At 39.4% G+C, this 15,800-nt stretch overlaps 1 protein-coding gene across 1 annotated transcript in view; it reads left to right on the top strand.

The window, feature by feature from the left end:
* The window catches only part of LOC127349583 (uncharacterized), a 70,171-nt gene extending 54,801 nt beyond the window's left edge, over positions 1-15,370 (top strand). Inside the window, exons 15-17 of the mRNA XM_051375447.1 lie at positions 7,519-8,597; positions 11,983-12,012; positions 13,633-15,370. Of these exons, the coding sequence (XP_051231407.1) occupies positions 7,519-8,597; positions 11,983-12,012; positions 13,633-14,931 (2,408 nt within the window). The 3' untranslated portion in view covers positions 14,932-15,370. The remainder of the gene's footprint in view (positions 1-7,518; positions 8,598-11,982; positions 12,013-13,632) is intronic.
* Positions 15,371-15,800: the final 430 nt, after the last annotated feature.

Raw genomic sequence — 15,800 nt, 5'->3', positions numbered from 1 at the left:
TGTAATGTTTTCTACCAATAGCAGAACCTACCTGCAGAGCCTCCATTCTCTGATGAGCTGGGCAGACTCAACTCAAACTCTGAGAGAAGAGGAGCAGTAGTAAGCCTCACACATTCTGTTTCCACCTGAAAACACAATATCCGCAAACACAACATATTATTGTTATGGTACCTACTAAGAACTTCTACTTACAGTAAGACCAGGAACACACATTAGGCAGAAGTGCCCCGAGGCGCTGCCTGCTTCCTTTCAGTGCCCATTGTTACATGTTACACAGAATGATAAACATTCCCATATGCAACTGGAGTTCTGTGAGCTATTACAACTCTTCCACATACACTGGTATGCATCTAATGACTAAAAAACTGATTATAGCCAAGCATTTCGTACCTCTGCCACAGTGAACAGTCCTGGCAAGATGATCTTGAACTTGTGATCGTAGGATTGTCTCTGATGTTGTCTCTCTTGTATGCAAAGGTTCCGGCCATCTTCTTATCATTATGTCTCTTCTTGATCCCAAATAACAACGCCATGGTCTCTGGACTGCAACCTTTACAGTGCAACATTCAAATCTGGAAAAAACAACAACAACAAAGGGATATTAGGAAAGGAAACATAACTTTTTTCAATAGAAAAGTCTGACTTATTATTATACCACAGGCAAGTTCAGCAGTGCTGCCTACATCACATTAAAGAAGATGGGAGCAAATAAAGGATATCTCAACCTGGATCTGAAATTCAACATGTTAACGGAACAAATTAAATAACACAATCCATTACTTGCTTTTAAGAGAACTGGAGATCTACTAATAATCTATTCAGAACGAGAACAAGAGCATCAACCAATCATCTAATACATGTTTCTGAAACAAAAACACTGATACCCAATATCAGTGAATCGTCATGAACCATCTTTTAGGACCTGAAATATTCCAACATGATGGTTAAAAAAGAGATAATAAGAAATAAGCAGACAGTTATTGGTAGAATTTTCCCGGGTCCTTACAATGACTGCATGCACTCAACCGAAACAAACATTACATAAAATAAATAAATAAACCTGCAAAGTACATTTTCTAATTCACCACAATAGGTGGATGTTCCTGCCCTACTGCTTTGAAATAGCAGAAGAGTCACAGTTAAGCACATTGCAGTTTTTAATATGTAGCATTACATTAGCTTTAACCCATATCTGCTCTAACATAAGACAGGTCTTTATATAATAATAATAATAGTTACTGAAAGGCTAGAATCTGCACACAATCAGATGATTTATGGGATTTTCTCTTTTTATTCAGACATAAATAATGACTTGTAGCTACAAACGTAAAGTATTGGTCAAATATAAGCAAACTTAATTATAAGACGTGAACACAATGTGAGTTAGTAATGTTATATTAAGCCTACAGGTACTTACCGGGGCTTTATTTCAGTACCGGTAACGTTAACGTTACACTGACGGTCCGATAACCGACCGGTTTTTACTCACATGCAAACACCTGAGTTACCTAAGCATTTCCTGTATCTGCTTCACAATAAAAGCCTCCCGCTAGTTCGCCAATGGAAAAGCTTTTATTGTGAAGCAGCAGCAGGAAGGTGATATCTCAAAGTAACGTTAAAGTAAACACAGACATACAGAGCTGTTTCTGTGGTCACCATGACAACACACCATGATGTTTTACTAAAAAGAAAAGAAAAAACAAGAAGCAAACAGATGTTACATCCAATAATAATATAAAGCTGAACCCAGTGGTTCGTCCAGGTGACCGGAAGAAGCAGCTCCTCCTCCTCTTCTTCCTTCTGCACACTTCCACAGACAGGTATTCAGATGGTTAAATAAAGGTTTGTATCCTGTGTGACTTTATATCACATAGAAAATACCATTTTTTTATTGTTATTTTAGATAAAAGATCATCCACTACATCTGTTCCATAAAATAATTTTACACCTGGGGAGTGACGTACCACAGCTGGATGTCTTTCACAATAATAGCATGAAATTAATCAGAACATGTAGATTCAAATGGATTTCATCAGTCCACTTTAAGAGAGGTTGTATTAAAACCAGTGGACATCAGGGTCAGCTGAGTCCTTTATGAAACTCACACAGTGTTCAGTTATTGAAAGGTTATCGGGACACTTTGTTCACTTTCAGTGGATCTACTGATGTGTTTGTTCATGTTATCAGTCTTTGTGTTACAAATGAACATTTCCAAGTGTACAGGTGGAGTCTGCCTTTATACCTCAGCCTCATTATTCACACACTAGAAGCCCAACCCTGCCCCCTGCTGGAAATATTTCAAACTAGCATGTCAGGAATACTCTTCCAGGAGAAATGTTATAATTGTTTCATTCAGAAGAAAAGACGGAAGAGAAGATGCTCACAGATGTAACGTAAACTAACAGGAAAAAAAACAAATAATCTTTCTGTACATTAAAGTGATCTCACACTTTTATTGTAAGATCATCTTTTTATTCTAATATTTGTATATAATTTACATGAATACTATATTACATATGCACACTGTGCAGCATTGGGTTTACTGAATGGTTCAATAGTCACCAGGCTGAACAGTGAACCCAGTGGTTCGTCCAGGTGAGCGGAACGAGCAGCCCCTCCTCCTCCCTCTGTGGTTTCAGACTTTGGCCGTTGGATCCCTGTATGTACAGTCAGTGGCTGTCCGTCCTGCAGACTTCCACAGACAAACGGACGACAGGTATGCAGACGTTTCTATCAGTGTTACTGTGTCCTCTGACTTTATATGACCTCTGCAATATTATGACTATAATATTGTTATTTGATGTAGAAACAGATCACTCTCCTCCTCTGTGTCATAAACACCTGTTACACCTGGGCAGTGAGACAGGCTGCTGCAGCTGGAGCATGTTATTATAGTAAATTAAGACTGGATTCCATAGTTTCATATTCCAGCTGCTGACTTTAAGAGCCTGCAGGTTATTTAGAGGTTATTTTATTTTAAGATCAGTGGACGTCCGGATCAACTGAGTCCTTTATGAAAATCACAGAGTGTTCAAATCTAGTTATAAAAAACAGTGTCTTCATTCAATGTGCCTCTTTAAATGAAGTCAGTCTCAGAAGATCTGTTACAAATTTGTGTTCACATTATTGCTCTTTTTGTTCTAAGTGAAAGTGAAACTAAACTCTGAGACAAAGTCAAAGTCAACAGTGAAGGACTCAGAGTGCACTCTTTAGTTTAACATTGGCTTCACTTCCTCATTGTTTGGGCTCCCACACACCCCTCTGCTGTGTGTGTGAGTGCTGTTCATACAGATCAACTGTATTTAACAGTTTTACAGTCTCTGAGATGTCAAACTGACTAAATGTGTCATTTTATGAAGTATACTTCAAAGCCAATCTGTACTTCAAAGCCAACAATGTAAAATCTGTTCTTTGCTGCTGAAGAGGACCCAGGATCTACAGGACCCTAAACAGAACATTACAGTTCTTCACTATTTCTATACTGTCAATGGTACCATCCTACAGTGTTCCTGTTTCTAGTTTCAGAGCTCCAGGATGCTTCCTGTGAGGGTCAGTCAGTCCTTTAACCTTCAGTCTGGGGCGTTCACTGTCCTGGTCTTCCACACCGTTGTCTTCCTCAGCCTGATACACTCATGTAGAGGTAAATGAAACACATCACTTGTTGATGTAAAAACATGTACAGCTGTATGTATGTTCTTGATAAACTGCTTGTCATCCAGATTTGGAGTATATGTACGACTGTACTGTGCCTTTACTGTAGAAATTCAGATTAAAAGCTCTTTTTCTTTTCAGGTCAGCATAAGGTGGTTTGTCTTACAGAGACAATAGTAGCAATGGTTGATGAGGACGTCATTTTTCCGTGTCACCTGGACCCTGTCATGGATGCTTTCGGTCTGACTCTGGAGTGGGGTAGACCTGACCTGAACCCCAGATTTGTCCTTGTGCGGCGTGACGGTAAGGAAATAGAGAGTATGAAGCATCCGTCCTATGAGGGAAGAACATCTCTGTTCACTGATCAACTGAAGCAGGGAAACATTTCACTGAAACTCTCCAAAGTGAAACTATCTGATGAGGGAAGATACAGATTCTTCAGTCCACAACTGGGAGAGACTGCTGTTCAGCTGGTTGTAGGTAAGTGGGAACATTTTGTCTTAAAAGTGATTTATATTTAATTTATAAAGGTGATGGTGAGAACAACTCTGATTCACTCTTACATACTGGGATATGACGAGTGCAACTTCAGCCGTCTGCTGTTGGAAGATTAATTATCTGTCCCAGTTTCATTAAACTGGAAGTTTACAGAAGTCTCCAGTGAGCTTGCTCTATGGGCCTCACTATGAGGAGGGTCCAGGTAAAGTTTAACCTTTATTGTGCCACTGAGCAGCTTCCATAAGAATGAACGGTGGCCTGCCTCCGACGTTAAGAGGAAGTTAATCAGAGTGAGTAGTGACTGTGCAGGGTGTTTGAATGGTGCAATAAATAGCAGTTAAACAGATGTCCTGGACTGTGTATCTTTGTGACAGGGGCAGATCTAGAGGGGTGGCATAAAAACACCCAGCCACTCCAGCTGCCACCCCATGGTTGGTGTCAAATGCTGTCCAATAAAATTCATTTAGATTAATTACAAAAAAGATCTCTTATGGCCACGTTTTAGACTATATTTTTTATTTCTAAGTCCACCCTTAATGTGCCACAGTGATGTTTTTGAGTTCAAAAATCTTCATTTGAGGGCTTTCCCAAGTAAATATTGATATATGGGATTATTTGGAATTAAATCAGCATATATTGCTGCCAGACTTAAAGTCTCTCCTCTTGCCTCGGACGATAATAGAGACATACAGAGCTGGGGAAACAATCGAAGGGATAACACACAGGCTAGAGGATGATGAGGAAGAAGAGAGAGTGGAGCCATGTAGACAATATTGGTAGTGAATGGACATGATATTGAGTTTGAAATAAACACTGGTTTAGACATTAGACATTCTGAATGAGGAAACACACAAGGAGACAGGAACACTCAGGGACGGCTGGTATATATGAGCTTACAGGGCTAAGCCCCCCCTATCTTTTACAGTAAAGCTGAAAAACTATTATTAAAAACCTTAGAACATATTGTTTTGAATTTTGGTAGAACCTAGAGCAGCAACAGCACCAAAAAGTGACAGAAACAACCCAGGATATATGATATATGTTGGGTTTTTTCCTGTGAATGGGGTAAATGTATTCAGCCCAAGCACAGTAGAGTAAGCTTCCATTCGATTGTGATTGACAGGTGTCGTGCCCATTCATAAGGCTGACCTCTGACCAATCACAGCGCAGTAGCTACAGTACAGTGAGGATAGTTCGTAGTATGGCGGGCGTTAGCATGAACATGAATGAGGTGGATTATTTACTTTCTAATCAGTTTTCTTTAAAGTCTTTGGAGGAAAAATTGTAAGTACAGAGATTGTGAACACATCATCCAAACGATGTTCAAATAACACAAAAGAACAAACGACAAAATCGTAGTTTTGTGTTACGTGGTTTCAGCTAACGGACTGGCTAACAGCAAGTGTAGCTAGGAATTCACTTTTCTGTTTCCATGTTTGCTGTTTGGAGGACACTCGGTTTGGACCCAACAAGGAATTGTGGATTTAAAATATTTATCTGACAAAATTAGGAAACATGAATGCAGCACGAGCCACATTGGAAATAGTGTAAAGTTGTGATTGCTGGGTAAAGTGAACATCTGTCAGCTTAATGAGGGTCACTGCATCCTGTACAGAGACACAACGAGCTGGTAAAGAAACACAGACATTCACTATCACGGACTGTGGACTGTATTATATTTTATGGGGACACCAGCTCGCCCTGTGGGGGTCCAATTAATCTCCCACTTCACTCCAGCGGCGACCAGTTCTCTTTTTTAGACAGTCAATCAGCAGATCACCTGTCAAACACACAGGTCTCAAAACGAGAGACAGGACCTGGAGAATGTTTCCTGCTTCATATCTGAACTGCTGACCACAGACGTCAATCAGCCACATCCAGATGCAGACACAGCTGCAGCCGCTGTAACGTCGCGCAGGATGAGGCGCTCTGATAATGTGTCAGTAGCCACACAGTGCGCTTTGAGAAAGCCAGGCACTTGTTGTCTTTGCATGTGCACATTAGCCAATGATCTGCAGGGAGAAACTGAAAGGTGAGCTGATGGTGAGGTACAGCAGGGTGGAGTGACATGGTGATTAACCTGTTTGTGTCACAGAAAGGAGGTTGATGTGAGCGGCGTTTTAAATAAGGTCTGCCCAAGCTCTGAAACAACTCTCTTCTACAAATAATCATTTTTTCTTTGGTTTTGTAGATTTATGGTACTTTTCTATAATGTTGTTGTAGTGCAATTGGCATGTGCTGATGTGTACAGAGGAGAGAGAGAGAGAGAGAGAGAGAGAGAGAGAGAGAGAGAGAGGAGATTTTTTTGGCATCAGGTATTTCTTTTGGGTTTGTCTCCCCAGTGTTGCCGTAGAGCCCTTTGCTATAACAAAGTATACAATGTTGTTGCTGTAACTTGATGTGCTGCTACTGTTGCTGCTGTTGCTGCTGTGTGGAGTATTAATGAGTGTAATGCATTTGTTAGCCCACCCACCCAAAATCTCCACCAGCCGTCACTGGGAACACTAATATGCTCACAATGCTAACATGCTGATGTTAGTCAGGAATGCTAATGTTAGCGGGCAAACTGTTAAACCACTTTGGACAAAACCTCTTTTCCATCTCCTCTTTAGGTTCTGTCTCCTCACCTGATATCCAGAAGACCAAAAACAGCAGCAGCGTGGTTCTACAGTGTGACTCTAACAGCTGGTATCCAGAGCCTGAGGTGGTCTGGCTGGACGGTGAGGGAAACCTCCTCTCTGCTGGACCTACAGAGACAGTCAGAGGTCCTGATGACCTCTATACTGTCAGCAGCAGAGTGACTGTGGAGAAGAGACACAGCAACAACTTCACCTGTAGAGTCCAACAGAAGGACATCAACCAGACCAGAGAGACACACATCTATGTTCCAGGTAGAAATACTATTAAAATGAACAAACTCACTTTGTTTCAGACTGATTATATCTTATATAAATACTTTTCTGTTGTGTGTTTTATTATTTCAGGTGAATTCTTTGAAGACCCGTCTGGTTCCAGTTCATCTGCTCCTATCATCATTGGTTCGGTTGTTGGCATCATCATGTTAGTTCTTGCAGTTGTCTTTGTTGTGTGGAAATGGAGACAGAACAAAATCAGTAAGTCAGTAACTTTATAAAATACCAAACTGTCACAGCTCCTTCACGTGGAGACATTTTAAGCTCTGTTCATTGTTTGTGCACACAGGGAACAAGAAGCACCAAGAGGATGAAGAAACACAGAGAGCGAGAGAGAAGAAGAGCAACTCTATAAGTAACAATTCAGAACAGGAGTCACTGATGGGAAGAGAAACAGACAGAGGACAACTAACAGCAGAGAGAGAGACAACTAACAATGTGGACGAAGAACAAACAGGTCTTCAAAGTCAAACAGTCGAGGAGACACACCAAAGAGAATCAGACAGAGCTCAGTGTGCTGTCAGTGAAGGGACAGAGCTTCAGTCTTCAGTGGAGGGAGAAAGACAGACTGACCAACCCCTGGCAGAAGGAGACAAGGGTCAAGAAGAGACAGAGACAAAACCAATCAATGAAAGAAGAGATCCTCTGAATCCAAGAGAGAGACAGACAGAAAATAATCTGCAGACAGAAGAAGAAGAGAAAATAAAGTCTACAGATGAAGTTCAGTGTTTGATGGAGGAAGAAAAACATGAAGAACGGCTGACGGCAGAAAGAGAGACAACTAACAATGTGGACGAAGAACAAACAGTCGAGGAGACACACCAAAGAGAATCAGACAGAGCTCAGTGTGCTGTCAGTGAAGGGACAGAGACAGCAGTCGATGAAGAAAGAGACGCTCCAAATCCAGCTGAAAGTGATCAGAGGAACAAAGAAGATGAGACTAAACCTGTAAGGGACAACTCAGAGCACCTGATGGAAGGAGGACAGACAGAAAATAATCTGCAGACAGAAGGAGAAGAAGAAGAAGAAGAAGAAGAGAAAATACAGTCTGCAGACAATGAAACAGAAGAAAGAGAGACACTGAATGACAAAGAGAAGGAAAACCTTCTGAAAAAGCTAAAGGCAAAAGAAAGAGAAGTGGAGAAATTTGAAGAAAGACTTTCTAGACTTAAGACACAGATAAAGGATAAGGAGGAGCAGATAAATGAAGTGAAAGAGCAGCTGGAAGAGGTAGAGAGACAGAGAGAGCAGACTGAGAGGAAGCTACAGTCAGTGAACAGAGAGGAAGACCAGATGGACCCTGAAACACAGAAAGAAGCAGCAGAGGAAGATGAAGCAGTCCTGAAAGATCTGGAGAGGAAGAAGGCAGAACTCCAGAAACAGCTGGAGAAGAACCAGAGACTACTGGAGGGAATAAAGAGTAGTGAAAGTGTGATGGCACAGAGGAAAATGAAAGCAACAAAAGAAAAGGAGGAAATTATTAAAACATTGAGTCCAGAAAAAGCAGAGAGTCAGAGTGATTCAGATGAAGACCTTTGATGAAGATGATAGGTAAAGTAGATTTTCTTTTTTAGTTTGAACATTCTTCAGTACTTTTATTTTTGACTTATTAATAAACTTTACTGTAAATATCTTTGGTATATATTTTTTGTTTATGAGTTATTAATGAACTACAACCTGCATTTGATTGTGAAACCCTGTGTTGTAAAATCACAAATAAAAGACCTTGCATATGACAAACACATACGTATGTACACACATTGAATCAAATATGTATAAAATAAACAATAATAATAATAAAAACAGAAACAGAATAAAACTGGTACGATCAATATAACAGCTGAGTTCACTGAGGCAGACTTCAAGTTCATGTCACCAGAACAGAAAAGTTGAATTAATGACATCAAACTTTGTTCATATCATATTTGACTCTACTGGACTGAATGTGATTGTCTTTGAATTGTTAATAAATAATATTGTCTCTCTAACAGTGCTGTTATTGTGCTGTTGATTAATGTTTTAGTGAAAGCAGAAATATCAGAGTGCTGCCTTCAGTTTCTGATTTAAATGTATTTTATTTCATTGTATTTGTAAAGTTTTATATTATTTATGTTTAAGAATTGACACTGATCCCTTTTAATGTGGAGTCAGTAGTTTATGAATGAATGAATGAATGAATGAATGAGTGAGTGAATGAATATGGGAATCATACAGGTCCCCAAAAGGAAATATTTTTATCTTATGCGCACAAGTTATTATCGTATGTCTTTATAGGCATATGTTTGCTGATTTCTCCACTATGTTTGAAACATTGCTGTGTCCACTGCTTTATTCAAGCAGTCCCTTTGCTATGATATTGGTGGCTGAGCTGGTTGATAAGCAGTGACGTGCGGTGAGGTTCATGGCTGGTGAGGCAGTGACTTCATCAGAATCAGATTTACAAATATATGAACACAACAGAGTAGATTATTCACCATTTGATCGGCAGCAGTTAACGCTCTCTCTCTAATAGTAACCACGGACTGTAAGATGCCAGCTCGCTGTCACTCTGCTGCTGCGGTGTCACATAAGAGCACCATGAGGCAAGAGAACTGCCTGCCTCACCTAGTGCCTCTTCACTGCTGTTGTAAGATCGCTGAGCACACCAAACAAGTTACACACACATATACACCAGCTAAACTATGGAAAGTCAGGGGGGCATATATTAAAAGTGTACGAAACATTTGATTGGCGACATACAGACAGACAGTAACACGCTCTCATTGCATGGCAGAGCACAGTTTGGGAGGGATTGTGCAATCCAAGGTGAGACTCAGCTTGCTGCTGCCTCACTGTGCGTCTCTTTCCTGTATCTAAACCAGAAATGCGAAAAATCAGCGAGTTTTAATGAAAATAATCAAAATTGTTTAAGTTAAATGGAAATTTAGTTTATAGTTCAAAGCATTTGATAAATATAACCATTTAATTTATTTTATATTTTATATTTTATTGTTTCCATCCTGACCACACGTCACTGGAGTGGAGAATGACCAGGTTTCACTGACAGCGACCAAACCACTGTCAGCAGATTCAGAGTCAGTAATAGCTGAATCCTGATAGGTGCATCAGGAGTACGTGACATTGCCTTTTTTCCAACCAACAAGGAAGAAAAGCTTTTATGTGAAATAACCAAAACTGCTGATTTATCAGTGAGGGAGAAGGAGTAAGTGTCATTTTAAGATTTTTTAACAAAGTAAGTAGTTGAACATATTTGTGGAAAAACAATATTAAAGTGAAGTTATTATTCAAAGCAGAGTATCTTTATATGTGGTTAAATATCTTGAGGGGATCTCTGCTGGTAGCCAAACCTTAATGTCAATCAGTTCTTCCTTTTCCAGGAGAAATTGTGATTATTTTATAATAAAAAGAAGAATAATAAAAAGAGGAAACAAACAGATGTTACATAAAATATTTAACAAAAAAAACATATTTTAGATTTTTGGTTTTCTTTTTCCACATCGGTGTGATCTCCCCTTTGGAAATGTTCTCTGATGTTCTGTTCCCCTCTTCTTCTTTGTCTCTGTCTGCCTTTATATCTCAGCCTTCACATAGGCCTATAAGAGAAGTCTAACCCTGCCCCCTGCTGGACATAATCCAAACTAGTATGTCAGGAAAACTTCCATATGTACTTTAACATCCTATATGTAACATAAAAAAACATTTTTTTTTCTTTCTGAACATAATAAATTAGATTTTAAATAATAAAACATTTTAATTCAAATATATATTTTTAAAAATATATTGATAATAGTCACCAGGCTGAACAGTGAACCCAGTGGTTCGTCCAGGTGAGCGGAACGAGCAGCTCCTCCTCCTCCCTCTGTGGTTTCGGACTTTGGCCGTTGGATCCCTGTATGTACAGTCAGTGGCTGTCCGTCCTGCAGACTTCCACAGACAAACGGACGACAGGTAAGCAGACGTTTCTATAAGTGTTACTGTGTTAGTGTGTCCTCTGACTTTATATGACCTCTGCAACATTATGACTATAATATTATTATTTTATTTAAAAACAGATCATTCTCCTCCTCTGTGTCATAAACACCTGTTACACCTGGGCAGTGAGACAGGCTGCTGCAGCTGGAGCATGTTATTACAGTAAATGTAGATTAAAATGGATTCCATAGGTTCATATTCCAGCTGCTGACTTTAAGAGCCTGCAGGTTATTTAGAGGTTCTTTTATTTTAAGATCAGTGGACGTCTGGATCAACTGAGTCCTTTATGAAAATCACAGACTGTTGAAATCTAGTTATCTAGTCTAGTTATGAAAAACACTGTCTTTATTGAATGTGCCTCTTTAAATGAAGTCAGTCTCAAAAGGTCTGTTACAAGTTTGTGTTCACATTATCAAAATAAGGTTGAAACTGACACTCAGACCTCGATCAGACTTTAATTAATCTGCGCATGTGTAATGAAATGCAGCCGAACGAGCAGCAGAGAGCGCCACTGAACAGGTCTGCTGTCACACAGTCAGGATGGTAGTGAATATTAATATTTGAAGTTCATAAAGTGGAACCTCTCTCTGCCAGCTGTTCTGCTGCTGCACATTCAGGTTTGTGTTAAACTCTTGTGTTCTGTTGAACTGGCTTCACCTCCTCATTGTTTGGGCTCCCACACACCCCTCTTCTGTGTGTGTGAGTGCTGTTCATACAGATCACAGCTTAAACAATTATTTAAGTAGTAAGTATGAGTATCTGAGACCTTTAAACAAAAATGTCATTTTCTGTCGCAGACTTCACACAAGTAATGAAGTATCAATCTGTTAAAACAATGTTAATTATGTTTTTGGAGCAGTTGCAGGATCTGAAGGACCCCAAACAGAACATTCAAGTTAAGCACATTTCTCTGTAATATCCTAAAGTTTTGTCGTTGTTTTACTTCCAGGTTCAGAGCTCCAGGATGCTTCCTGTGAGGGTCAGTCAGTCCCTTAACCTTCAGTATGGGGCGTTCACTGTCCTGGTTTTCCACACTGCTGTCTTCCTCAGCCTGATACACTCATGTAGAGGTAAATGAAACACATCACTAACAGTCTTCCTGATGTAAAAAACATGTACAGCTGTACGTTGTTCTTGATAAACTGCTTTTATTCATCCAGATATGGCGTTAATGTACGAGTGTACTGTGCCTTTGCTGTAGAAATTAAGATTAAAGTTGTTTCTTTTCAGGTCAGCATAAGGTGGTTGGTCCGTCTCAGCCAATAGTAGCAATGGTTGGTGAGGATGTCATTTTGCCGTGTCACCTGCACCCTGTCATGGATGCTTTTAACATGGTGCTGGAGTGGGGGAGACCTGACCTGGACCCCAGATATGTCCTTGTCAGACGTGATGGTAAGGAACTAGAGAGTATGAAGCATCCGTCCTATGAGGGAAGAACATCTCTGTTCATTGATCAACTGAAGCAGGGAAACATTTCACTGAAACTCTCCAAAGTGAAACTATCTGATGAGGGAAGATACAGATTCTTCAGTCCACAACTGGGAGAGACTGCTGTTCAGCTGGTTGTAAGTAAGTGAGAACATTTTGTGTTAAAAGTGATTTATATTTAATTTAAAAAGGTGATGGTGACCACAACTCTGATTTCTCTCTTACACAATGCCCTACTGGCAATGACTTTTAACTCAGACCGCCCCAGCAAATCAACATGAAAAATTAAATATCTTTCAACCAAAGGCACTCAATATAGGTAGAGTAGCCAGCCCACAGAGGGGAAGCCCCAACAACCCATAGTCAGGCTGCATGTGGCATTTGCCCAGTTTCCAGATTGCCGATGCGTCTAAACTGCAAAACTATCCCGGGTAAAATGTCTGACAAAGTAAGTCATGATGTTTCATGATCAATTTTATTCTGATAACAACTTTATTTCTTTAACACACACAGTGCCTGGAAGGTGCATTTGCATATTAAAGGTATATTTGTTGTGTTTTACAACCAAACCACATTAAAACACTACTTTAATTATGTAATGTGGACTGGGAGAGGACAAATAATAAATGATTCCACCAAAATGCCAAACTTTTTTTTTTTTTTTTTTGTAATTTTCTTCTAGTTTGAAGCAAAAGAAAATTGTCACGCCTCTAAAGGTTTTGTCAACATTTACAAACTATTTTGTGGCAAGTGAACAGAACATAAACCAGATCAGAGAGACACATCCATCTTCCAGAAATAAAATGAAAATGATCAACACTCTTTACTTTAGACAACCCTGATCGTATGTTGTTGATTTCTTTGAAGGCCCGTCTGGTTCCAGTTCATCTGCTCCTATCATCATTGGTTCGGTTGTTGGCATCATCATGTTAGTTCTTGCAGTTGTCTTTGTTGTGTGGAAATGGAGACAGAACAAAATCAGTAAGTCAGTAACTTTATAAAATACCAAACTGTCACAGCTCCTTCACATGGAGACATTTTAAGCTCTGTTCATTGTTTGTGCACGCAGGGAACAAGAAGCACCACGAGGATGAAGAAAGCAACTCTATAAGTAACAATTCAGAACAGGAGTCACTGATGGGAAGAGAAACAGACAGAGGACAACTAACAGCAGAGAGGGAGACAACTAACAATGTGGACGAAGAACAAACAGGTCTTCAAAGTCAAACAGTCGAGGAGACACACCAAAGAGAATCAGACAGAGCTCAGTGTGCTGTCAGTGAAGGGACAGAGCTTCAGTTTTCAGTGGAGGGAGAAAGACAGACTGACCAACCCCTGGCAGAAGGAGACGAGGGTCAAGAAGAGACAGAGACAAAACCAATCAATGAAAGAAGAGATCCTCCGAATCCAACTGAGAGACAGACAGAAAATAATCTGCAGACAGAAGAAGAAGAAGAAGAAGAAGAAGAAGAAGAAGAAGAAGAAGAAGAAGAAAATAAAGTCTACAGATGAAGTTCAGTGTTTGATGAAGGAAGAAAAACACGAAGAACAGCTGAAGGCAGAAAGAGAGACAACTAACAATGTGGACGAAGAACAAACAGGTCTTCAAAGTCAAACAGTCGAGGAGACACACCAAAGAGAATCAGACAGAGCTCAGTGTGCTGTCAGTGAAGGGACAGAGACAGCAGTCGATGAAGAAAGAGACGCTCCAAATCCAGCTGAAAGTGATCAGAGGAACAAAGAAGATGAGACCAAACCTGTAAGGGACAACTCAGAGCACCTGATGGAAGGAGGACAGACAGAAAATAATCTGCAGACAGAGGAAAAAGAAGAAGAAGAAAAAGAAGAAGAAGAAGAAGAAGAAGAAGAAGAAGAAGGAAAAGAGGAGAAAATACAGTCTGCAGACAATGAAACAGAAGAAAGAGAGACACTGAATGACAAAGAGAAGGAAAACCTTCTGAAAAAGCTAAAGGCAAAAGAAAGAGAAGTGGAGAAATTTGAAAAAAACCCTACACTTACAAATTGGATGAAGGATAAGGGGGAGCAGATAAATCAAGTTAAAAAGCAGCTGGAACTTTTTGAAAAACAAATGTCTAGACTTAAGACACAGATGAAGGATAAGGAGGAGCAGATAAATGAAGTCAAAGAGCAGCTGGAAGAGGTAGAGAGACAGAGAGAGCAGACTGAGAGGAAGCTACAGTCAGTGAACAGAGAGGAAGACCAGATGGACCCTGAAACACAGAAAGAAGCAGCAGAGGAAGATGAAGCAGAACTGAAAGATTTGGAGAGGAAGAAGGCAGAACTCCAGAAACAGCTGGAGAAGTTCCAGAAACAACTGGAGGGAATAAAGAGTAGTGAAAGTGTGGTGGCACAGAGGAAAATGAAAGCAACAAAAGAAATGGAGGAAATTATTAAAACATTGAGACCAGAAGAATCAGAGAGTCAGAGTGATTCAGAGAAGGAGCTTTGATGAAAGATGATAGGTAAAGAATATTTTCTTTTTTAGTTTGAACATTCTTCAGGACTTTTATTTTTATGACTTATTAATAAACTTTACTGTATATATTTTTTGTTTATGAGTTATTAATGAACTACAACCTGCATTTGATTGTGAAACCCTGTGTTGTAAAATCACAAATAAAAGACCTTGTATATGACAAACACATACGTATGTACACACATTGAATCAAATATGTATAAAATAAACAATAATAATAATAAAAACAGAAACAGAATAAAACTGGTACGATCAATATAACAGCTGAGTTCACTGAGGCAGACTTCAAGTTCATGTCACCAGAACAGAAAAGTTGAATTAATGACATCAAACTTTGTTCTTATCATATTTGACTCTACTGGACTGAATGTGATTGTCTTTGAATTGTTAATAAATCATCCTGTCTCTATAACAGTGCTGTTTTTGTCATTTTAATTTTATTTAGTTAATAAATATTTAAATGTATTTTATTTCATTGTATTTGTAAAGTTTTATATTATTTATTTATTAATCTGTCATATGAAATTACCACACCATCATCATCATCATCATCATCATCATCATCATCATCATCATCATCATCTTCTTCTTCTCATTTCTTCTCCCTCTTCTTCCCCAGAGTGATCAGAGTGAGTCTGTGTGAAGCTATGAACTAAAGGTCTTAAACTTCCACACTAACACTGTGTGTGTTCAGTGTGTGTGATTGGGACTAGTTGTGTGCGACTGACACAAATGTAGAAACAGACACAGAGTATTGAGTTTCAGTGGAATGAGACAGCTTGTGTCTAATGACAGAATATTGAATATTTACCCTTGATTATCAGTGAGGGAGAAGTAGTAGA

This window comes from Dicentrarchus labrax, unplaced genomic scaffold (assembly GCF_905237075.1).
Source record: "Dicentrarchus labrax unplaced genomic scaffold, dlabrax2021, whole genome shotgun sequence".
In the NCBI taxonomy this organism is placed as follows: Eukaryota; Metazoa; Chordata; class Actinopteri; family Moronidae; genus Dicentrarchus; species Dicentrarchus labrax.
This window is presented reverse-complemented; position numbering and strand designations above follow the sequence as displayed.